The 26,474-nt window shown below is 34.0% G+C and overlaps 1 protein-coding gene and 1 non-coding gene across 2 annotated transcripts in view; both read right to left on the bottom strand.

The window, feature by feature from the left end:
- The window catches only part of Smp_135770 (putative zinc finger protein), a gene marked incomplete at both ends in the record, with an annotated part of 35,938 nt that extends 12,267 nt beyond the window's left edge, over positions 1-23,671 (bottom strand). The window contains 5 exons of the mRNA XM_018798233.1: positions 3,778-3,887; positions 7,028-7,130; positions 10,323-10,374; positions 21,945-22,142; positions 23,350-23,671. Of these exons, the coding sequence (XP_018653195.1) occupies positions 3,778-3,887; positions 7,028-7,130; positions 10,323-10,374; positions 21,945-22,142; positions 23,350-23,671 (785 nt within the window). The remainder of the gene's footprint in view (positions 1-3,777; positions 3,888-7,027; positions 7,131-10,322; positions 10,375-21,944; positions 22,143-23,349) is intronic.
- Smp_tRNA_01977_Gln_TTG.1.1 lies at positions 13,314-13,379 on the bottom strand. Its single transcript has one exon. It is a non-coding gene (tRNA).
- Positions 23,672-26,474: the final 2,803 nt, after the last annotated feature.

Here is a 26,474-nt window from a genome sequence, read left to right as displayed (position 1 = left end):
CCATAATAGATGTACTTTTATAATGTCATTTAAAAATGAACAACGAAAATTTCATTGGTGAAACACAGCATCAACTTTCAAAAGGTATCCAGAAGTAATCAATAAGTCATAACAATAATAAGAATAAGGCAGTTTTACGATTATTATTGTTACGTTAGTTAAAAAATCAAAAGACGTTAAACAAATTCAAACATGTGACCATAAGCTTTGAAAACTTCACTGAGTCATAATTGTCCTTTAATTACTCTCTTAAAGACACACACCATAACTACTAATTATAGGTATTTTAGAAGAATTTGAGTGGGGAATTTAAATAAAAGTGTGTACAAACTTTCTCTATAAAATATAAGTTAGCTTGCATTAAAAGATAATTTTTCTCTTGTCAGTAAAGGGTTTTGGAGATTGCTGAATTTCATTAAAATAATTAAGTGATCTAAATTAGACTACCATTGAGAATTTGGAAGCCATCGATAGCTGTTTCGTCTTAGTATTTTACTCCTCAGTAGTGAGAATTCATGACCCTGAAACCGAAAATCGGACCCGTGGCATTAGGTCCTGCGTGCGAGTGCTTAACTTGACTGAAGTTACACTTGTACATCATTGGATCCCGGAGTCTGATACTAGGATGAAACGGCTGTCCGGCATCCCCAGGTTTTGGATGGTTGACTAAATTAGATCAATTCGAGCTATTCAAAAGGAATCTCACATTATATATATTACGCACGGTACTCAGTATTTCAACTCGATTCCTAACAAACTGAAGTAAGAAGTTTGATTAATATGCAAGAAGACAGAAAAAGCCTACGAGGGAGCTTAAAACAAAGCTGTGTTAATACGAGTCTCTCTACAGTTCAAACAAATATAATGTAACGACAGGCTATCAATTTGAAGAATGGTAACGTAAAAATAATAATGACACGGATAATAGTAGAGAACGAAAAAATATACAAAGGAAACAAATGAAGAGAGGGAATGATAAGTGTGAAATAATAAGATTCTCAAGGTTTAAAGAAAGATGAAGTGTATATCTCCTCTATCATTAAAACAAATTTTAAAACGCTTCAATTTATGTTTCTGAGAATTAATGATTCCTTAGTAGCAGAAATAATGACATTATACTGCCTGAGTCGTTTGAACAAGGTAGACGAAACGATGTTTAAGGTGTTAAGGCGTCTAAAAATATCCTTCATCAAACTCTCAAGATACTCAGAAAACAATAAAAAACGTTTTATCAAATCAGCATTGAATAGAAGCTTCAGAGAAACATCTAGAAAATAAAGGATCATGTGTCAGGTTGTGGTTGACCGCCTACACCGTTATCATCTTTAATATATTTCCAGAATGTTCTAGAAGTCCATGGTCGCATACAAATTTATAGATATCTTTGGTTTCTTATACATAAATTAAATTTCAAATAAAGTTGTTACTCCCATTTCGCGCCTTATCTCTGTTGTTCCAATTGAGGTATAGAGGTAGTTTGGAGTTATAAAAGGAGGCTACGATGGCAGTACTAAGCGTTCACTTAATAGACTTATCACAAAGCAGGCTGCTCAGTCACTGAAAATCAGGCAGTATAACTACCTTATTGCACCATTCGAAAACCACTAACTTTGGCTGACCTTAGTTATCAGTCAACCTACTCTTAAATTAGCTAACATTGAGCGTTTAGGTAGGTATTAGTTAGACATACATAATTTTACAATAGAAAGATCACTGAGTAGTGAGCAATGCCATAAATCTCAAGTACCTCCTGGTGCTGACCGAATTTAATCGATCAAGTTGTAGTGTGACTGCTAGTTTAAGTGACTCGATACCGCCTACACTGTTTAGAGATGTGGGGCAATAGCTAGCGTAGGTCGACGAGATATCTTGGACCTAGGTTTTGTGATATTTGACACTTTTCAAAAAGGTGTGCTTGTAATCCTGGGATAACTGATGTTTCCTAGTGGCCAATCAATTGCAAATTCTCCTCAGTCCTACTGGAGGTTAGTCGCAGCCCTGGTAGCTCAGTGGTAACCTTGTGTAGGACTGAGGTGCATTGTTTACAATTTATATGTGATAGAATCCTATTAGGAACATGATTTAGCTCATGATCACAACTACATCATGCTGATGAGTGTGAAACAGTATGAGACTTAGGTTCAGGGGATCCTGACGACTAACATCAAACATACACATTAAGGACTGACGTAATAAATATCACAACCAAATCAAGTTATGAAGATTCACAATCTCATTAACTCATTTGACACCTTTACGTAATATCTTTTATGTCAAACACCAATATTTCTCAAGATGCTTAGTTTAAAAGCAGTTACAGTTAATCAGATAACTGACAAAAAACAGGGGTAAAACTAAAGTTTAATAGTTGAAAGCGTGAGTCAATTGAAGCTAGACCACCATCGAAAACCTGGAAGCACTGGATGGCCGTTTCGTCCTATTGTGGGACTCCTCAGCAGTGAGCATCCACGATCCCGCCTCGCGAGCGAGATTCGAACCCAGGACCTAGCAGTCTCGCGCCAGAGCACTTAACCGATAGACCACTGAGCCGGCATCCGATGGTGTTCATGTGTTTAATGTTATTTTATAGCCAGTGGTGTCGAATTTCGAATTTTGATGACCAATAGGTATCACACTATTTTGTTCATTTGTGAATATTTCCAACCTGGAATAATAAAAATTACATCAGGCTGATAATACTATAAATTACAGACATTTTTCATAATTTTAAAAGTTATTTACCTAAATTATTATTAGATATTAGTATAATATAGTTTAAACTAAGTGATTATTATTGAACATTTAATTGGTGGTCTAAACAATCAATTCAAATGTATATACACCATTGATGAGTTTAGTCATAAAATGGACGAAACCACTATCGAACGTCTAGATCCCCACTTTGATTTATGTAGTTAATATTACTGGTTGAAGCCAGCTGGTTTCCTTTCAATTAGGCGTTATCATTAAGTAACATATACTACTGAAATACGGTAGAAACACGTAATTTAACCTAGCTGTGCATAACATTCATCATATTTCACAATTAGACCATTAAGAAAATAACTTATCCTAATACATATATATATATTACCACTTGTTATAAAGAACAATACTTAAATCGTCAAGTTTAAACATTAGATCCTTCAAAATATTGAGAAAAAAGTAACGCGAAAAATTATTTATACACGGTGGCGGACTTTGAAATGTTTAGGTGACTGTTTCAATAAATGACGCTATCAATATTTAAATCATATTTAACATGTAACAAGTATTATTTGATTAGCGATTGACAAAGAATGTTAAGCTTCTAGTCCATCGAATAGATAACTATTTGGAACACTACTACTGCTACTAGAAATAGTAGTAGTATGATAGCTGCAATCTAGTGATATATGGTCTGGGATAGAAAATTGGATAGAAAGATGAGAAATATATCAAACTAGATTGTTGAAGTGCTCGTGGTTCGAATTGTCATCATCGTCATTATTATTATCATTATTAATCCCTACTATGTAAGTACACTAATCCATTAAATTGGGTATCACCTAGTCTCTTCAATAAATGATTTCTCTTATCTACCACAACTCACTTATAGTTTCTTACGCGACGAAATGGAAAAAAAATTAATGTGAAGTACCTAAATAAATGACAACAATTAGAGATAAACAATAAAACCATTCAGTTTAGAGGAAACATCACTAAAAAGGTTAATATTATACAAAAATAAAAATAAAATCAACAACAATAACACATTATTCTTATCAATTCACTAACCTAGGCATTTGTGGACCCCAAAGTGTATACACATAATTATAGAACATATTTTTATGTGAATAAGGATTTTTATGACCAGCTTGTTTTACAATACGCGGAAAATGACGTATCTAAGAGATAAATAGAAGAAAGAAAAATACATGTGATGATAAATTTGTACAGAAAACAAACTATAAATATTTTCAAGAAAAATCAGAAACATTCAAAAGGGGGGAAAAGATCGAAGATTCAATGAAAGTATGCTTTACAGATTACTTTGAACAAGTAAAACAAATGTCTAACTGATCAAAATGTAATTTCTGTAAATGATATGATTTATCACAAAAACAAGAAATCTACACAGATATGTTAGGATTTGAAGGTCAAGAAGTTAGTGTTGATATACTGGTGATATATATATATATATCTGATAATGATTTGACTGTAACCTAATTTTTCTTCGATAAAACCGGAATGTTGAATACTTTTGTATGGACTTGCCATATTGCTTTTTTTTGCAAATAAATAGTCAATATGTTTAAAGTGAGAAGAGTGTAAGAATATCAACTAGATTTCTTATTTCACTGCTATCATATTGATTAGTCAATTAACACCACCATGGAAAACCTGGAAGCACTGGACAGCCGTTTCGTCCTATTATGGGACATCATCTTTTCTTTTATTTAACATTTCAATCCATAAACTGCGAATGAAGCATAAGGTCCACATAATACTACTTAATATTATTCTTTGACATTCAATTGATAAGTGAAACATTAATATTTGATAAGAGTTTAAAACATGATGTCACCTTCTTCATGGATTAAAACAAACATATTGAATGCAAACTTTATATAGATTGTGAATAGAAGAATGAATATATTAATGATACTGTTCATTAATAAAAAGGTTTTTAAAAACAATTGCAGACAATGAAAACTCATTCATTAAGTAGTGTAATATGAAATAACGACTCATTGATTATTATGGCAATAAGGATAAAAATGTATTTATAACCCAATGTGCTAAGGTTAGACATATAACATTATTAAATAAAGAGGGTGAATAGATTGATGAGGGAACGTTCATATCCATTGACTGAGATAGGTGTAATATGTATTAAATCAGGAAGACCCATAATGTTTGTTGGTGTGTAGGAGTAAGTTGAAAGAAAGATATGAATGATCAGTACATGAAGTTACCGACAGTTGAACTGATTAATGCTAGTAGATACAGATTATCAGGTAGAGGTCTGCACGATAACTGTAACAAAAGGCCGGCAGATATTGGATGACATGGCTCAGAATCGATCTCAATGGTGTAGGTGCATTCATTCTTTGTCTGACCTAGGATTTTCAGTTTCAAAATTATCGTGTACTTTTTTACCTCATAAATTCATTCTCTCTATGAATCATCTTTCCTACTCCGAATGGCTTCTACTAGTACTACCATTGTAAAACATGACAATAGGCAGGGAACATTGTAAACATATTAATTATTATTGTCATAAAACAAATCAACTAATACTTAGTTTATTTGAAGTTAACTCCTGATTTCTTTACACACACCTATCTGTACACTCCCAACACCCACCTTCCACCTGCACACAGAGCACCTTTGGACTAAATACAAACTGCTACTGGCTTCATAATAAAACATCATTAAACCTATCTTGAAACAAATTAAAACTGAATGTTTGATTATTATTTATTGAGATAGTTTGTGGAAACTTGTTCAATCTGAAGATCATTTCTTCTATAAACTGTAGTATGAGTAAATTTACAAAATGGGAACTGGTAGGTTTCCACAGCCTACCTTCTGAGTTCGATTCTGTGTCTCAGTGAGTTGTTTTTTAATGAATTGAAATAAGGACAAAACAACTGTCCATAGAGATACTTTATCATATCATCAGTTGATAATGAAAACAAACTTAGGATTCAAGTTAGTAATCATTTATACGTTAGTGTGACCAAACGTTTGTCGCACGTGACAAGAACTGATTACCTAGATCAAAATAATTGTTTGAATATATAATGTAATGAACAAATTAAATTTGTAAAAAATCAATAAGCTAGTAATCAAGACGTGAGACTAGTACATGAACTCATTAATCTGAGTTACGCTGGTAGGTTAATGCTATCCCGTCGTGATCCATACAAGTTTCAATTACAGGTTAGATACGTAAGGTGAAGTGACTCAGAATTGGTCGTAATTGATCATATAAATCCATTTTCTGTCTACCACTAGATCCTGTGTTTTAATAATATTTCATAATCGCTATTCTACAATTCTTTCCATGATTAATCTTCTTTGATATTACTGTCACTTTTACTATAACTTCGATATTCATGTTAACATAATGTGAGAACTTGAGTTGACACACGCTTATGTCAAGTTCTAAGCTGTTTACACAACTTACTGACTGTATAACTGACACAGCCTGAACATCTTGTACAAAGAATCATAAATCCCAGTTGATTAAATGAAATAATTTTAATGTTTTGTATAAAGATCTTTTCAAGCAGTAAAAACATTTAGTTTTTATTGACTCTACTCGTTTTCCAGTAATAGTTACCTCTTTCTCCCTCTCTTTAACTAAATCGGTATAATATACAATCTAAAATTAAAAGACTAGACAGGTGATATAAATTGGAACTGAAGAATCGAGAACTGAACCATTACAATCATCATACATCCAGTTCACAGTTAATTATTCCAGACTAACAATGTTACTATATTAACCACAAAAAAACAATAAAAAAAGTATAAAACATGGTAAGCAAAGACGGATAGTGGCTAGCAGTGGAATCCAGGATGCGCATTTCGTCCTATTTGGGACTCGTCAGCTGGAAGTACCTGCATCTCAGAGTAGATGTTCACTCTGGGATTCGAACCCAGTACCCTCGCTTCAAACGCCATCGCGTTATCCACTCGACCACTGAGTCCTGATAGCCACTTGCTTGTGCGATGGGGTGAAGTTTAAATCCATTCAGTATTGTTTGTTTGAATCTTTCCATCGATGTGTTAGGATTGCAACTGGTCAGTTTCTAATTGGCATATGTGCATACTGTGCGTATTGCCTTGATATAGTCATCTTTGTTTACCATGCTTGTGAATTAAGGCTATATCGAGGTAATACGCACAGTATGCACATATGCCAATTAGAAACTGACCAGTTGCAATCCTAACACATCGATGGGAAGATTCAAACAAACAATACTAAATTAATTTAAAAGTATAAAACGTTTTAGTAATACAAAAATCAACTTACATCTTCATGAGTTGAAAATCCTCGACACATTAATGATGTATGATAACCTGATAAACCGAATACTGTCCACATTGCAGAAAAAGTGATCAATATATCAATTATTGTGTATGATGAAACAAGGAAACGACAATGGCAAATCAATTATTTTTTATACAGAAAGAAATAAAGAAACATTTCATTCATTCATTTAATCCATTAGTAATTATGATGATAATGATGATGACGACGACGATAAAGACAAGATGATTTAATTAAGGTATTTTATAGCTAATCAATAAAGATTTATTGAATATTGATTAATAAATCTTTGAAAAATATTGATCATTAATCTGAAGCCAATTTTTATTACCAGATCAACTGGGATTTAAAAAGAATCAATAAGAGATGAAAAACTACTTGATAGATATCCTGCTTTAATCTGATTTAGAAATGTTCAAAATAAGCTTAGGACGTGTTTCCATGAGGCTGATTACTAATTTAAATTTATAATTGATATGGGTAGTTAGTAATTGATATGTAAAGCATATGCATGGACACACTGTTTGTTGTATTGTGAATACTGAAACATTTAGGAAACTGACAACTACATCCTTGATTAACTGAGTTTTTTGTATGTTCTTATTTCCTAAGTAGTTTGCATCAATTTCTTAATCTTGTTTGAGGTCACACTCAAACCGTGAAGAGATACCTTTTATTGGATTTTTCTGAAAAATAAACTAGATTAAAAATGGTCTTGAAGGCCTAGTAGCATGGCTGTAGAGCTCTACGAGCAGCTAGTTAAGGCCAATCATATAAATCATTTCTGTAAGTAGCTCGTAACGTATCAGTTCTACACCGTAGACGCCTTATCAGCGGTGACAGAAATCTATGGGACAGTTTTTAGGGTCATTCTTTTCTAACCCTTACCTCCTGCAGTGAGAAGGTAACATTGTAGCAGACGTTGGTTGTCGGAGGGAAACAGCATACACTCACACCCATACACATTTAGGAGCACGACTTTTCCCACACACCTTAAGTTACTACTTTCAGTCTTACTGTTCTTCAACCAACTCGTCTTGCATGGTAGAACCTAAAGGAACAAATGTTACAGCTCGATTGGGTCATCATAATATGTGAGCACGATCACCACATTAAGGTCGTACATTAATTTACTGTTTATTCTGATATGAATTCCACATATTTTGGTGACTAAACCAGAACATGGCATCAGTCCATGAATTCACTGACAATTGAACTCAGCCATGGTAGCAGGTACAGATTACTTGGTCGGAATCCGTGTGATTATCGTAACCAATGGTTATAGACTTTGAGTGACATAGCTCAAAATCGTTTGCAATGGCTCAGGAGCATTCATTCTTTATGTTCCCCGAAATTCTGAGATCCTAAATTCCTCACAACCTTCTTCGTGTTTTCATTTCACTAATTTATATTTTCTTTTCGAATTGTATCTTCGATACATAATCTTTTTTATTATCACTGACACTGTTAGTACCTCTACTATTTTGAGATTAGGTTCTATAATACATCTCTGTGCTAATGAGGTATGGCAACTTGAACCGGTGTACATAGGTACCAGGTTCTATGCTGTGACTGTTTGACTTATATTTTGGTTATTTCAAAGGGTAAATAGTTAAGGCGATGTATTGCCATCCTATATACTGATGTATACTTCATTTACTAAGGACAGGTTTACGTACTTTGACCTACATTTTTTACGTGTGTGAAGGGTATTGTTCAAGGTCCACTGCCTAAATAAAAATAGCTCAGACGGGGTTTGAACCTATGACTTATCAGTTGAGTACTTAATCCAATAATTTATCATTCTAATTCCTTTAAAAGGACTAATTATTGATTTTAATGAGTTGTTTGGAAACATATTATTTATTCAGAAATGACAACCGTTTAGCACTCATATGTAAATCATTTAAATAAAATAAACTGTCTCAAAATTCAACGGTAGGCTATAAACTTAGAAACTTGTAACAACATGGCGTTTAGAGAAAGATAATTACATTGGAAAACTACCTAAATAGCACGTAACTTAATCGAACTTTGTTATGCTCAATTGACGAAATTTGAATTGCTGTTCGATGGATGTCAAAGTTTTGAATTTGATTTTGTTTAAAATTAAAGCTTATAAACTACTACTGAAGAGTTTAATATTATGATAATATGGCTATTTAAAGCTATCAGTATCTGTAACTATTGCTCAAAGTATGAGAGTATGCGATGAAAACTCCTCCAAAACTAATGATTTCAATCACTTACCTGAACTGATTGGTTTAATGGATAAGGAGTTGACGTTTGATGTGTTTGAGTAATGGATTTGAATCATAGTGTAAGTTGCAACACGAACATGGAGTTACACTCAACTAACAAGTTCGAAACAAGACAAAATATACGATCTGGATTCCATTACTGGTAAAATATACAACTTAAACAATACCTAATGACTAAATGGCTATATTACGAGAGTTTATTCAGTGTCTACATATGTCAATCATGACATCTATCTAATCAATAACCGTTTACAAGAACAATGAAATATGAGTCAGTTGTAATGTCGTCAATAGTCATAAAGAAAATACAAATATGCTAACACTTAATCGCAATTTATAATGATGATTTTACCCAACTAATCAATAGAAATTAATAACTATTCCATCCAACTCAGAGACTTCAGCAGACTACCACGATCTACCACTTAACGTTGGTGTTCGTAAGCCTAATCATAAGAATAGATTTTGTGTCTATTCACTTCTTTTATCTAATAGGTCATTATCTATACTTTTCATAGTTGAAAGCGTGAGTCAATTGAAGCTAGACCACCATCGAAAACCTAAAAGCACTGGACGGTCTTTTAGTCCTATTATGGGACTCCTCAGCAGTGCGCATCTACGATCCCGTCTCACGAGATCCGAACCTAGGACCTACCAGCCTCGCGGCAGAGTACTTAACCGGCAGACCAATGAACCGACGCCCGATGGTGTTAATGTCTAACTTCAACCAATCCACGAAGTTGAGCGACCGTTCACCAATAGGACGAAACGGCCATCCAGTGCTTCCAGGTTTTCCTTGGTGGTCTAGCTTCAATTGACTCACGCTTTCAATTGTTTTTTTAAATAACACTTTTACTTAATATTTTACTTTGAAACATCTTTACAATATAACCAGTTAGTCAATCATACACAAATATAAACAAATAAAAAAGGATTAATTCATGAAGAAAAACACGAAGAAAATAATCATAATAAAAATAGACACTTTATTATGAAAGATCACATGAAAAGGATATGAAGCGGGAGAAATCTTGATAGCCATTATAATATCTTCATACTTCTCATATACTATTCATAATAACAATAACAATAATCGTCCGTATATTGATGACAATCATTATTGTTATCGTCATTATCATTAATCACCACCATCATCGCCAACAATCATCATCATTATCATTATCAGATTTACGTAAATAACCCGGTAGATAAAATGAGGAAATTTATTTTGGGAGAGAAAATAATAATCATAACATTAAACTAAATAATAAACAAATAAATTAATAAATAAAATCCAATAATTGATAGTTAAACGATCATAATAATTCCGATAGTGTTATAAAAAGATGAAGATTATCAGAACTGTGTGATATATTAGCGCAATAGAGGATAAACATCCATCATCTTTTATTGCCAAACATATAATCGAAACAGGCTATAAGATTGATCTTAACGCGGTTTTGCCCCCAAAAGCCCTGGTACGGTCGAGAGTGGGGAGAGTCCGCTCTCCCTCTCCAAATGCTCTCACATGGTCACGCGTATTTAGCCTCTGTCAGGGAAGTCTTACTCAGTACCTTCTCACACCACGGGTGTTGTTTACGAAATTGAGAGGACGAAAAGCGAATGTCAGGCACTTTAACCGGGTCGGTGGACACGGAAAGTCCACCTAGGGGAGTTGGAAAACCCTGATTCCAAACCAATGGTGCACATGGGCTCCAGCATCCTGAGGGAACAAATGGTGTATGAATCAATCGTCAGTCACCAGCTACCATGGGACTGTATCTCCTCACGATGCCCCACTGCCTTGTTGGTTAGACCTTTACATCGAAGGCTCCGGGTGTGGCCCCTAAGTAAACCACCTATCTCGGTTTGGGCACCTGGGCAGTATCACAGCCCCCACACAAATCAAATGAGATTTGAGTGGCGCATATTTATCTGGTGCTTCCTTGTACCAATATTTATGTTTAAATAAAGAATAAATATAACTCGGATTTTATGGTGTTGTATAAAAATGTAAAAAGGCGTATACTAAGGTTTATTGAAGCCTTAGCCATATGAAAATTCAAACCCCCTTTGTGTATTCAAAAACAGTTTGTTCTCACCTAAAACCTACCCTGGTAATATTAGCTTATTAGCCAGAGTGATTAGGTTTCAAATTGTTTTCACATTATTTTTATTATTATTATCTTTGTCTATTCCTAACCCACATTTCCAGTCTAGTTGATCTTTTTTTGTTATATATAAATGTTCTTAACAAGTATATGTGTGATCAGATTGTTCGAAATGTATTGCGTTAATATCTCATCACATAGTTCTGATAATCTTCGTCTTCTTATTACACTATCGAAATTTATCAAAGGGACTAATTGCTTAAGATAATAATAATAATAATGCGGCTCAGTTGTCTATCGGTTAAGTGCTCTGGCACGAGACCGGTAGGTCCTGGGTTCGAATCTCTCTCACGAGGCGGGATCGTGGATGCGCACTGCCAAGGAGGAGTCCCACAATAGGACGAAACGGCCGTCAAACAGTGCTTCCAGGTTTGCCATGGTGGTCTAGCTCCACTTGACTCATGATTTCAACTATGAAAATGCTGAAATCTCCACAAAACCCCTTCTGATAATAATAATAATGTGAATATTTAATTGATTAAAACTAATAATTAGATCATAATTTTATCAGCGTATAATTCACTTATGTATAACTTGTAGTCTACAATTGTTTATTTTCTAAATGAAATGAATTATTTTTTCAATGTTTGACAATATTATATTATTAACAATTCGATTTAACGATTAGTTGTCAACTGATCCAGTCAATTTATTGCGTACCATAAATTATTCATTAGTTTAATAGATGAAATTTATTCACAATGCGTGAAACATTTATATTAATCAGTAACTAAGTAGTGTTTATTGTTTTTGTTTGTCTAGTTCCTTAGTACTGATCGAATTCTATCGATCAATTTAGGTGACTTGGCACTGTTCTAATGTTAGATATTTGGAGGTAATGGACACACTTGTTAGCAAAGTCTACTTGTAATTTTGGGGGAATCGGTGTCTATTGTAGGATTTAATCGGGTGATATATAACTTTATAGTTTGAGATGTTACCAGTTAGCCAATTTATGATCATTGACAGAAAAGATAGGAAGTAGTTCTGTGAATTCAGTTGTCCACTGTAAAATAAAGCGAACTAAGAATCTATTGACGTACTTGAATGTAGTTAACAAATACTTAATTAAAGTTGAGTCGAAAAAGGAAAATTTCGTAATTGCAATAAACATACAATTAAGACCAATGATTGAATAACGTCTTACTGAGAATCAGTCCCAATACTAGTGAGGGCAGATACATGCACTTTCTTACTTTTGATTTTAAATCTTTATACACACATACTATTCTTCTGATTCATCGTAACATTTTATCCATCTATACTGGTGGTAATAAGGATAAAACTATAATTTATGGACAACCTTTGAGCGATGCTTAAGTGACATTGAGAATGTTCACCTACTTACTATGGTTAAACTAGGCTTATAAAATACTGTGAGAAAGCAGGATTAGGATTTACAGTTGGAAGTTAGGGTCAGGAAGCAGAGTTAGAGTTTTCATCGCGAAATGACATCAGCTATAATGTTAAAATGCTATCTATCCATATGGATGTATGTATTTCACGCCAGAGTCCAATACTTGCTATCTTAAATATGATTGGTCCGTTCATGAATGATACTCACGCCATGATAAATGAAATTCAGTTCAACAGACAATTTTGTGATATTCCTATACATTTGGTAATAATAATTCACTACACACTAGGCCATCAACTGAAAAAAAGCTAATGGTTATCTTGGGACACAATAGATCAGTGGATAACAAGCTGATGTTTGAAACAACAGATACTCATGGTAAGCAGAGATGGATAGTGGCTAGCAGTGGAATCCAGGATGCGCATTTCGTCCTATTTGGGACTCGTCAGCTGGAAGTACCTGCATCTCAGAGTAGATGTTCACTCTGGGATTCGAACCCAGTACCCTCGCTTCAAACGCCATCGCGTTATCCACTCGGCCACTGAGTCCTGATAGCCACTTGCTTGTGCGATGGGGTGAAGTTTAAATCCATTCAGTATTGTTTGTTTGAATCTTTCCATCAATTTGTTAGGACTGCATCTGGTCAGTCTCTAATTGGTCCTGGATTCCACTGCTAGCCATTATCCATCTCCGCTTACCATGCTTGTGAATTAAGGCTATATTGAGGCAATACGCACAGTATGCACATATGCCAATTAGAGACTGACCAGTTGCAATCCTAACACATCGATGGGAAGATTCAAATAAACAATACTGAATGAATTTAACAGATACTCAGTTTGCATTTCAGTATGTACACTAACACTAGGGTTATTATCAGAATGGAAATTTGTGGAGACTTTAGTAATTTGAATGGTTGAATTCATGGGTCAAACTAAGCTGCACGACTATTGAAAACCTGGAAGCACTGGACGGCCGGTTCGTCCTAGTATGGGACTCGTCAGCAGTGGGCATTCACGATCCCGCACATGAGACTCGAACCCAGAACATTTGACCTCTCGTGTGAACAGTTAACCTCTAGACTACAGACCCGGCATCCAATAGTGTTAGTGTCTAACTTCGATCGATTCATGATCTCGCGCAACCTTTCATCTATTGTATGAGGTGGATAAGTGTCTCACACTCGGAACGGATTGGACTCCATTGGTCACTGCGGAGAGTTCTATGTTAGAACGAAATAGCCGTCCAGTATTTCCAGGTTTTCAATGCTGGTCTAACATTGATCAGTTTATGATCTCAATTAAAATCCAAAAAGCGTAGTAATTGAATGAAATTCAAGATGAAGATTTGATAGGAATGGTGATGATGATAACAATAATAATAACGATAAATAAAGAAATAAAGTGATAATCTAGAAAACGGACAATTTTTCTATCCCATGAACTAAGAGTAATACACTTTTATAATTCGAAATAGAATGATACAAAAGAAAAGAAGAAGACTGTGTGTACTTATACAATTCATATTACTACTATCGTCACTGCAAAAATTTGATCATAAACACATGATAATAAGTTTTATGAAAAAAGAAAAATTTACTGAATACAATCTACACGTATATGAATGATCAATTGAAAATTTCGTGACCTAGCATTTCGCCATACAAAAAAAAGACAAACAAAAAAACGAAGTAATTTGAAGGGTAGAAAATTAAATTAATAACTATTTTCATAAATGAAATCATGAGTTAATTGAAGCTAGACCACCATGGAAAACCTGGAAGCACTAGACGGCCGTTTTGTTCTATTGTAGGACTCCTCCTTGGCAGTGCGCATCCACGATCCCGCCTCGCGAGCGAGATTCGAACCCAGGACCTACCAGTCTCACGCCAGAGCATTTAACCGATAGACCACTGAGACAGCATCCAACGGTGTTAATGTCTAACTTCAACCAATCAACTATTTTCCAAATTACACAAAATGAAAACTATTCATGTAAATGATTGGTTTGAAAGGAATAAAGAAAATTTCATCATCATTTAAGATATTATAGACTATGAACAATTTGAGAATATTGTTGAGTATATTTCTGTGGAAATGAAAAACAAATTAATGGTTAAAGACATTAAATAGATAAACTGAAACTCGGGCTGAAATAATAAAAAAAGAGAAGAGGATTTAACAAAGAAAATGTAAACAGTTCTACCATGAAGAGTTAAAAGGATTATAAAAGAGAGTGTACAATTTCACAATAGTTTCGATCAAATATAGAGCGACAGATTAGCTGAAAATCCCATTGAAAAAAGAAAAATTAGATCTTGTTTGAGACCTATCAGTAATAGTATGTCATTTTATTAAGGGTTGAATACAGGAACTACAAATATGGCAACCAGTAATATATTGATAAACAACTAAGTTGGAACGTAATTATCCGCAATTCCAATTTAGCTTGAGATAGAGTGTGACTATCATGGAGTGACATCATAACCAACAAACCAAAGGACAGCTGACTGTACGTCCGAGTTATGTTGGTAAATGTAAACTTCCTAATTTAGGTCTGTGCAGCAAACGCTATTAGTGATTTGAAGACTGAGAGATGTGGTTAGTAGTCGGTTACAGTGGAGCAGATCCATTCACTTTTTGTTTTACTCTAAATCTTGATTCCCAGTGTTCCTTTGGACAGACTTTTTCATTCAGTCATTCCGAAATATATTGTCATCGTTTAATATTTCGAGTCATCATCACTGTTTTACTTTGACGTCCCTGCCAATCACCCTGTTAATTTCATCTCATTGTGTTGATCTGGTATAGCAGCTCGGGTAAAACACGTTTATTTCCCAGCCTCTACCTTGATTGTGACTGACTAACCGACGTGATTGATCTTCAATAGTCGTCAATGGTTCGACAGCTGATTTCAGTCCATTAATAAAGACAAGTAGTGAATTTTATTTCAAGCCGTAAATATACAGATACGATGTGACGGTTCTTATTCAATAATACATGGTGCTTTCCATACAGTTCCTCTTTTGTTTGCCAAAAACTATCGAAATCAAACGAATATAATTCATTTTGAACTGTAGATTGCAAACGTATGGAAATGGGATGATTGTGTTGATATTTTGACTAACATATATTAATTGATTGTTACGATGATAATAATGGATTATTTTTAGTCTATTTCTTGATGTAGTTGTTTTATTTCTTAATTTTTTCCTTGTAATAGCAATACTACTACTGTAGTGAACGAAAACGTAGTGGGGAAAACCAGTTTATTGTCTAATGCAAAATCACACATTGGATCAGATCTTCTTTGCGTTGTCCGTTTCCTACTCAATTATTCCTCTAATTCTGTTGTTAGTTTGATTGCTTTCCGATTGCGGCTACATACTACTTATATCTGTCAGCATAAGTAGCATTCACCACACTACTACTGTAGTGAACAAGAACATGGGTGGAGACAACCGAATGTATTTATGTACAAAATATAGACTGTCTCACTGAAATCTGATAACCATACAGTAAACGGTTAATTTGCAAAATAACAATCAATCGACTCAATATTGACCGTTCCTTCGGTAAATGTTAGTCCATCTTCTCTGATCTCATTGTTCATGCATTTTCATACCGATTGTGCTTCGTTTTTATTCTTTCCTTATCGATCTTCTGCCAAAATACATTATATGTCTGACCTCACCATATACTACTTATTTGGATATAAGTAACCCACACCACACTACTACTGATTTGACTAAAATCGACCAGTCACGAAAACTAAGATATTTGCCAGGAATTATTAGTTATTGATTTCATAACTTACATCTCCAAGACTATTTGGAATTATATAAGAGCACAGTAATATTGAATCATTACGAAAACACTGATGAATTTATGTGTAAATACACATAACAGAAGAACGGTAAGGGTGACCATATATTTTCTCGTCAACCAACTCCAAACAAATTCATAATGGAGTGGTGGCTTAGTAGTGATTAGGATGTTCGATTTGCAGTTACTGAGTTGTGGGTTTTAATCCCTACCTACCTACTTCGGTATGGGCAACTAGATAGTATCGCTAATCCTCATACAGTTAGAGTGACTTTAAGTTAAGTACATGAATTTGTACCTGACAAATGAGTCAAATAAATAGATAAATAACTTTAGAAATATCATAAAGAATAATTCACGAACAGAATCTAAATTCATCTCATATAAGACAATAAATCCAAAAGTAGATATTCCCATAAGAGACTAATTAAATAAATTAAACAAACCTATCGCAACAAAAATGAAGTAAATAGATGGCGGTTAAAGAAACCAAACAAAAATAAATATGGGGGTTGTAGAGATTATTATATTTTATTGGGATCACAAGACGATTTAATTTAGACAACCATTGGAAACCTAGACGCACTGGACAGCTGTTTCTTCCTATCATAGGACCGCTTGATAGTGTACATTCATGATCTCACTACCACGGATCGAACCGAAGACCTTTTGTTTCAAGTGCGCATGTCTAACCTTCAGACCACTGGGTCGAGATCCAATGATGTACAAGGTTAAAAAACCGGTGGCACGGTCATGCATCTGCCCTACTGAGGAGTCCCACACCAAGACCCAGTGCTTCCCAGTGGTTGTCTAACTCTAATCGGTTCATGATCTCAATAAAAAAGCAAATAAACAGATACATTCCCTAAATCCAATTTAACTAATAATCATTAAATCATAACGTTTGGAATCTAAAAACAATCAACCAATCAACCAATAGTTGGCAAACTAAAAATACAATTGTAATAAAAGCATCATGGAAAAATTTAAAAAATCTGGATTTAAAGAGAAATCTCAGCTTAGAAAGTAATTCTCCAGTAAGATTATAGTGAAAAAGATACAAATTTCTCCCAACTTTTTCAATGGATAAGTAAATACATATTAAAATAGAAGAAAGTCGATTTTCTTCTCCAAAACACAAACAAGCTAAACAAAACAAGGGGAAGGCAGTGGCTAAATTTAAGAAATTAAAACTCCTCATCAAAAAACAAAGCCAATATATCGACAATAATGGACAATATATAATGTATCATGTAATACGATAGTTAAACCCGTTTACCAAGGGTACATATAAGCTTTATTACTTGACCTAAATCTACATTATTCCAAAGACTAGTGAAAAGTAATAGTTAACCAGCTAAATTGAAATAGATGTAGGGAAGTTTGAGTCTACAACCAACTGTTCATACGTTTGAGTACTTCAGTGATAAAGCAACAACTCTACTGAGGAGAAAAAATGATCCTAGATGAGATCAAAGACACCGACTGCTAAGCAGTCCAACACTAGAGAAAAACAACTACCTAGGGATTAATTCATTCCAGCAAATCATTTGTGACCATAATGAAACTCAAAATTATGTATATATGTAAATTACTTACATAAAATTAAATTGACTATAGAAAACACTAAAATATAAAGACAATAGATACTCAGGGAATATATGAACAATATAAAATAACGATAATTTCTTTGGCCAACGCAATTTCCAATCCATGGGCAATGATGATCAAAACGTTCTACAAGGATTCAAACAACAAACGCAAAAAAGTGCAATTATAAAATTTATTATTACTATAAAGATTTTTAGTTTGAAACTCCAACACTCATTCAAACAAACTACCAATATATATATATATATATATATATATATATATATACGACTATGTTACGTGACTGCAAATAGTTGACAGGAAGCCCTACTTGGCATCGGATTCCCCTTACGTGGGTGAATGTGAAATCTTCAGGGAACTGGCGCTTCCTGTGGAATTCCGAGTGACACCAGATAGCTTCGCAGTGTGAAACATTAGCACTGGCGTGACCACAGAGCACTAGTCCTCTCAAGATTGCATGTACACTTTACTGACAAACGTCATATAAAATGAAACTTACGCTCACTGTTTCTTATCAACTATGTCCAACAACCTGACATCAATACATAGTGCACGTAATGTCAAGTCACTTAGGTTAGTGATAATATTAAAACTCGATCTTTAGAATTTATTCAGCACTAGAAGACAAGACAGTTTGTCTAATACACATAAATACCGATACAACTGGGCACCAAAATAGACAATCGCCACACACTGCATGAACATGACATTGGTCATTACTCAACTATCAATAGATATACATATATTGCATGAGATCTTAAAGTATTAACATTACATTTTGGTAAAAGAGATACGTGGAGCGAACTGATGTGTACTAATTTTAAGGGAGATATTTTTAATCTCTTTTTTCATCTGTTGTGGAGACTTAACAAAACCAAAGATGCCAATAATCTGACGGGAACAACTTACTACTGCCAAGCTCCACGACAGACAAAAGAATGAATTCATGTACAAGCCTTAAGTGTATTGTTTTTTTGTGTTATCGCTCTTTATTTGAAAATCCTGTCATGGTAGAACCTTCAGAAACAAGTGTCACACCTAATATAACTCAATTGGGTTGTCACAACAGGGAACTCCGATCACTTTGTCAAGGCGGGCTAATACAAAAACAGATGAAAGACTAGTACAATAAATTATCCTTGATTACTGAATCGTTAGATGACATCGCGCATCACAACAGTACGAATCAATAGATGTACTGCTGATAAAACCTTTAGAACTCACAACGTTTTTCTATAGACCTCGTATTATTTCAGTTAAACAATAGATGGTAAAAAGTAATAGAGAGAAGTAAGAAGATTAAATTACACAAAGAAAGTTACTTCAGATGTTTAAACGACTAGCTCTTTCTGACAGACAATATCGGAGGAAACTAACCACACATATCGGTAAAATAGTGCAAACTATCTATACAGTGTGTTTAAATAGTTAGTATTTTAACTGTGATCAGAAGAATCTAGTACTTCACATTTGATTATATATATATATCGTTACATCGAAGTACACCAAAGTAATTATTTCATCATTTGCACAACAACTCAATGTAATTAACAAAGAGAAAAAACCAATCCAGATACATAAATGAAAAGAAAGCTTTTGATCACCCTTTCTTGTACGTCACTACTTGTTGTCCTTTGACAAAAGATAAATATAGGAATAGAAAATAAACTAAGTTCATGTGTAACGAAAACCCAAAACTTCTTTCATTGGTGTTTGATTTAAAAACATTTCAATCTTATTTACTATTTGTACAACAGTTAATGGTCAATAATTATTCAAATGTTCAGATCATATGACCATGCAAAATTTCAACTTCAGTAACGAAGAAACAGGTTTACGAGTGTTTTAGTAAAATTTTTAATTATCAATCATGTTTGATAGAAGTACATAAGCCCTGTTGAATAATCTATACGCGAACACTTATGGTTGAACCTGAGATTGTGAACAATTGTCATTAGGCTTGATAAACTTAAGTGGTGCTCGTCAGGAATGACCAATATCCCCACATTTATTTGATTTCATCATAAATGCTCTTTTAGAAACAACACATTCTTCATTTGACTTTTCAAGGATTAATATGATGTACAAAAATAAGTGAGACTATAATTTATGGACGATCTATGAGCAATGGTAAAGTGACCTTGGGATATCCACCTATTTACTAGGGTTATATATTAGTGTAAGAAACTAGGATTAGGATTTACAGTTGAACGCTAGGGTAAGGAATTACATTTAGTGTTTTCATCACGAAATGACATCAGCCATAATGCCAAAATGGTATTTAGCTATATGAGTAAATAAATTTCTAGCCCAAATCCAAGATCTGCTATCTTAAATCTGATTGGCTTTTTCATATTATATAGTTTCGCCCAGAAATATTCTGTAATTAGCTAGTATCAATATCAAGTTTTTATATTGGACTTCCTCGAATTTAAACGGTTGTATATATCGCTTACAATCAAGTTTTATCACAAAGTTTTATCATAAAGTTGACCACCACATCAAAAAAATGTATTGAATCGATGTGTTTGTTGAGCTCTCTGAAAATCAAGAGTTCAACCTTATGTATGCAGGAATAAAATATACTATGTCTAAAGCATTCCGCTTTTAATAATTTGTAGCAATTGTTGTCACCTTGCACGTGATATAAATCAACTCCAAACATAGCTGATTAAACGTCAATTTTAGAACAGCATCCATCCTTTAGCTACAATAAGAATTAAAATGACCTTACCAGATAAAGATCACTACATTTTTTTAAATAACTCTATCAAAATATCTCCATAGTAGAGTAGTAACAACGGACGTTAGCATTAGTTAACACAGTTTGGCTACAGTTGGATCGATCGACTCATGGAGTTATATAGGTTAGATAGTCATAATATGTTTAAAACGTGAGCTAAAAGTTTTAACGGAATGATTTGCAATTTAATGAACCGGGTAGAATTACAAAGGTTATCATTTTTTTAATACAGACGAAAAAAATTTTGATTGGAAAGTGACTTTTCAGATTGCAAATTTGGCTTCGATCGATCATTTGCAAACCATACGTTATGGGTCGAAAAATTCATTGGATGGCACACATGGTAATGATGAGTTTCTTCAGTGGTACACACACATTACAGACTAATAATGACAACTTATGACCAAAACAACTTGTGAGCTAGAAATCGGCAAAACAGCATAGAAATAAAAATCTTTAAACATATTTCTTTATGTGGAAACTCAATTTTTCTGATGAAATAACGTCGTAATAATCAAACCCTGTATTGTAACCATGTAGAAAACTTTATTTGTGCAAATCAGTAACATAAAGTGAGTGATCTATGAAAACTAAGCAAAATTAGTAAGAAGGAAATCAGGCGTACCGGCTAGGTAGACTTGTGTATAAGACTGAGAATCATACCTTTCATGTTGAATCTGAAGATATGATTGTGGATTATTCTCTATTGGTTGATAAATCAACTGCCTAAATCAATAAATTACAATTTCTCTTAGTATTAAAACAGCGTACCGTACTTCGAACAGAATTTTTAATCTGTAAATTGTCCCAACACTTTTCATTTACTTATTTAAACACATGAATATTGGTACAAAGAAGCACCAGATACATATGCGCCGCACAAATACAAAAAACGAGAAACGTGATATTAAACAGTTTTCAAGGTGACTTACCAACACAATTATCACACGAAGAGCAATGTGATGCTCTTGGTGGACGGAAAATTCGACAACTATGACAATAACTAATTTTGACTAGATGATCTCCAATTAAAATTTGACGTGTTCTGGCACCGGGTGGATAAGTTCGAACTGCATTTAAATCATGCTCACTTTTATTATTCGAGTCATTTACAGATAAATCACCAGTACCTAGTTTAAAAAAATTATAGTATTCAAATTTTTATTCGGCACAACGTTTATAAAAACGACCGACATTAGTAGTTAGGGACCGGCGACAACGAGTTTCATAGATCACATAAAAATGTAGATGAAATATCCTACGATTATTTGACTCATTTTGCGAGGAGTTTGAGAGGATAAAATAAGATGAGGGATAACTTTGTCAAACAACCTTGCTATCTCAATAACCAGCTCACTTTATTTTAGACTGATCAATGACTTATGTTTACGACATTAAATTATGAATGACAATCATTATCTAACGATGCTAGAATATAGGAACCCATCATTATATTTTAGAAATTTTTATGTCGTGATAAAGAAATAGCAAATAAGTTCATCTAGCTTAGAAGAGTTAGCGAATCAAATGTGAATATTTGTGGGATAGTAAAATGACATGTGATACGCCAAGCAAATAAAATGTAGACTAAAAGATAAGTGGGGATTTTGACGGAAACACACTAATAGTCGAGATTTGGCTTAACTTTCTGAGGAATCAGAAATACGCTAGTGGTTAAAAACTCGGCTTCATATCTTGACAGATGTGTTTATAAATACTTTGTGAGTATATTATTAATTTAGTCAACCTATAAAAACCTCCTACTAACTGTTGGTCTTCTCAATCAAGTGGCAGACTGGGCTTCCATACGTGAAGTTTGTATATTATTAACAAATTCGGACTGCACAACATAACACAATATTCATTTGTTGGTAAACAGTCTTAGTATGAATGAAGAAGAATAAGGTTGACTACAGTAAATAACATGCAACAGGGAAGGTGTACACGCTAAATCAAAAATGTGTAAATGGATGCTCTGAGTTAAAGCAGATTACTGATAAAAATGTAATCATTTAAAGTTTCGGAAACTTTTAGCTCTAGCGTTACAGTGTGTTGGAACTTGAAAAACAAAAGGATTGTGAAGTGTATTATTATATGCCATAAGGAAGCAAACAATGTCTTCACTTGAATGTGATTGATAAAATCTTTGCGCAAAAAAACAGATTTTTCTCAAGTCAAACTATTTATTCCAAATTTAAGGCCTTAATAATGTTAAATATCTTACAGAAACGATACTTATGATAAAATTAGGAAAGATTGAAACTAAGTTTGAGTTAAGATTAATAAGTTTATGTATTTAGACCATTAAAGGAACATAAATTAGACTAGTAAGCTTACCAATTGACAGTTCAGTCCATTCTATTTCAGGACGTGTAGCCCGTGGTATAATTCCTGGATCTGTGAATGCTGTACGAAGAAATGCAGTAACAACATATAGAAACTGGATTGCTGCTAAAATAGGAACAGCGGGAGTTAAGATTGGGGTTAAAAGACGGCAATCAAAAGCAAAGAAAAGAACTGTAACTGAGATAATTAAAAGAAGGGTAATAGTGAATATACACATATCCCGAGAAAAGACCCCTCTGCCATGGCAACAAAATCTGTTACGTCCAGGATGTAGACGATAATAAGGTATACGAAGACTCTGATTATCCTGCATGTTCTAAATCACTGAACTCGATAGGCATATTTTTGCGATGGAGCTAATACAAAGATATCCAATAGGTTCTGTAGGTCTTCTGCTAAAAAGAAGTAATGAAGTAATAAAAAAACTGATTAGTTAAGATGAGGTAGCAAATGTTAAAGTGAATATAAAATAACCCTGTATGGAAACCTATAAGTTACAAAAATTTTCTTTAATTTCAGGTCATTATTAATAGTAAGTAATCAGCAACTGAACACAGTTGGTGAGAAAATATTAGTTGTCCTTTATATTTAATGACAAATATTCCACTAATTCGAAAATATGGAAAGCAAAATATCAATCAGAACACATTAACGCTATGATGAGTGAAAAAAAGAATTGTACGTAGACATTGGATGAGAATATTTTATAAATATCCAGTATTCCCGAAATGTATCACTTTATGTTAAACCGAAATCTCATACAATTATATGATGTGTTGGCTGTGGTAAATATTAGATTAGTATCACTTCTCATGAACATTATTTTTGTATAATGGTAAGAACCGTTTCTAAGGTATTATTTTTATCTACAGATAAATCAATGGCTTTTATTTATTTCTAATAACGTTCCAAGCTACCGACTTCTACGGTCTTAGGGACCCCAATTAGGAAGTCATCACTGATCAAAAAAAAACCCGGTTCCTTATATTTTTTATATCATGAAGGAATGTCCTAAACTGATAACTTCGCTTGTTCCATTTAATCCAACGTTGGAAACTAATGCGGAACTACTTGATCATTATTTATAAAATGAAACTGCCGTATTTTTAGTTTAAGAGCGTTAAGGTAGGCTTAGTAATCGATAATATTCCTAAAATGTACATCTTTTGTGGTAGACCGAAACTGGGACCTAAGCATGAACTGATATGTTTTAAGAGCTATACCAGTCAACTGCTCTGAATGAAGATCAACTTTTTTCCGCGATTTCACGATCAAAGTTGAGATTAACTTGTTAGTGTGTACGGAACCACCACAATCACACTTTGAAACAAGATTTTAATTAGCAAGTTAATGAGTTTTATTTACTGACATTGAACGTCTCAGCACAGCAGACTAGTGTAGTATATTATTACGGCTATACTACTTCAGGAACAGGATATAAAAATTAGTTTACACAGGAATGCTGTCATGAAATTAAGGCCTTCAATGGAATTACACCTGAAAGAGGACAATTATTTGTCCATTTAGGTAGGTAAGCGTTCGTCTACTATGTGATGCCTCCTAAAGTTGTGTCTCGTAAGGCCGCGAATAAAGCCTCGAAGGTTAAGCTGCCGAAGGTTGATAAAGAATAGGAACGGTTAAAAGTAACAACAATTAAGTGATGTGCAACGTTTTAGATTCACGTCAAAGGGTCTTCAGAAAGTGATTCAAAAGGCTGAGATTTTAACTTCGGAACCAGAGAAAAACAATGGATATTGATGCACAACAAACGTCAACTTATATATAGACTTCAGTGTCAATTATGTTGTCACCGAACTATCCAAGATCAGCAAAAAGGACAGCAGTTGACTTTCGACAGGACTAAATAAGGAAACAAATTAACCCGATCTCAACATATTGGGAAAATTCTGAGGGACTTTGGGAAAATCTTGGGGTTTTCCCCAAAAGTCGTGAGAAATATGGTAGTTCTCACCAGGCCCGAAGAAATTTTCGAGGTTCTGTGTCATTTCTCCGAAAATCCCCCAGAGTTATTTTGGCGGTTTTCCCAAAGTTTACCCAAACCGGACAAAATTTTCAGCAAAATAGGGAGATTGGGAATTAAGTTTATCTATTCGTAACACTGAGATACCCAGATAAAAGTGAAATCAGTTAAAAGCTAAACAGTGTGAACATGCAATTATGCTTAAGAATGAATCATTTACGCAATCAGAATCAACTCTGAAATCCACTGCTTACAATAAATCTACAACATGAGTGACCTACAGACTGAAAGAGCCACCTGCGGTTCAAGGTTATTCGATATCCAATAAAGCTCGAATTTCTGATTTTCATTAGTGCTTTGATGACACTAAACTGACGGACTGTGTTGACTGATCTCAGAAGGCTTCAGATATTGTCCACGTTTTTCCTGAATGTGTAAGCTAAAGACACAGCACTCATTGCCTCCTGTTGTAATTCCCGACAGAGGATTGTTCTGTGTGAAAAACCTGTATACTACTGAATTGTCTGAGAACTATAGAGTAAAGACAGTTTAAATTTGAAGCAACGTCGTGAATTATAGATTTGGACGTCCTGAAATCTCTAGGGTCTCTTAAGTCTATACTTTTTCATAAATATCCATGTTGTATTTTATACAGAGGCTAGAGGTCTCAACCCAGTTTTCAAGTTTGGATTACATACAGGTTGTTCGAACCTTGATCACCCTCCCCATGAAAATATATTGGTCATCGTGTGAGATGTTGTTGGATTCCATACCATAAAGCTTTTGCTTGTTCACAAAGTTTTTATGCTCCTTCATTTTCTTCAGTAGTCTAAGAGCGAACGCTTAGTCCTGTGAAATACTATCGTAAACAGGATAACCTGTAGTAATAGTGGGACGACATCAGCTTCAAACCGTTCGATCTTTGAAGCCAAACATAAACCAATTTGAAAGATCTACGTTGGATGTTGAATACTTTGTGAAGACTAGTAAAGTCAATAGAAGTTTAAGTGGGACCTCCACCCAAACTGCATTGACTCAGTCATGCAGGCGTAGTCATCATAATTATTTCATCTTCATATCAAACGTACTGTTTTATTAGTGAGCTTAAAAATGTTTTTCAAAGATCTTTACAAAA

This window comes from Schistosoma mansoni, chromosome 6 (assembly GCF_000237925.1).
Source record: "Schistosoma mansoni strain Puerto Rico chromosome 6, complete genome".
Classification (NCBI taxonomy): Eukaryota; Metazoa; Platyhelminthes; class Trematoda; order Strigeidida; family Schistosomatidae; genus Schistosoma; species Schistosoma mansoni.
The sequence above is the reverse complement of the archived record's forward strand: the minus strand, read 5'-3'. Positions and strand labels throughout refer to the sequence as shown.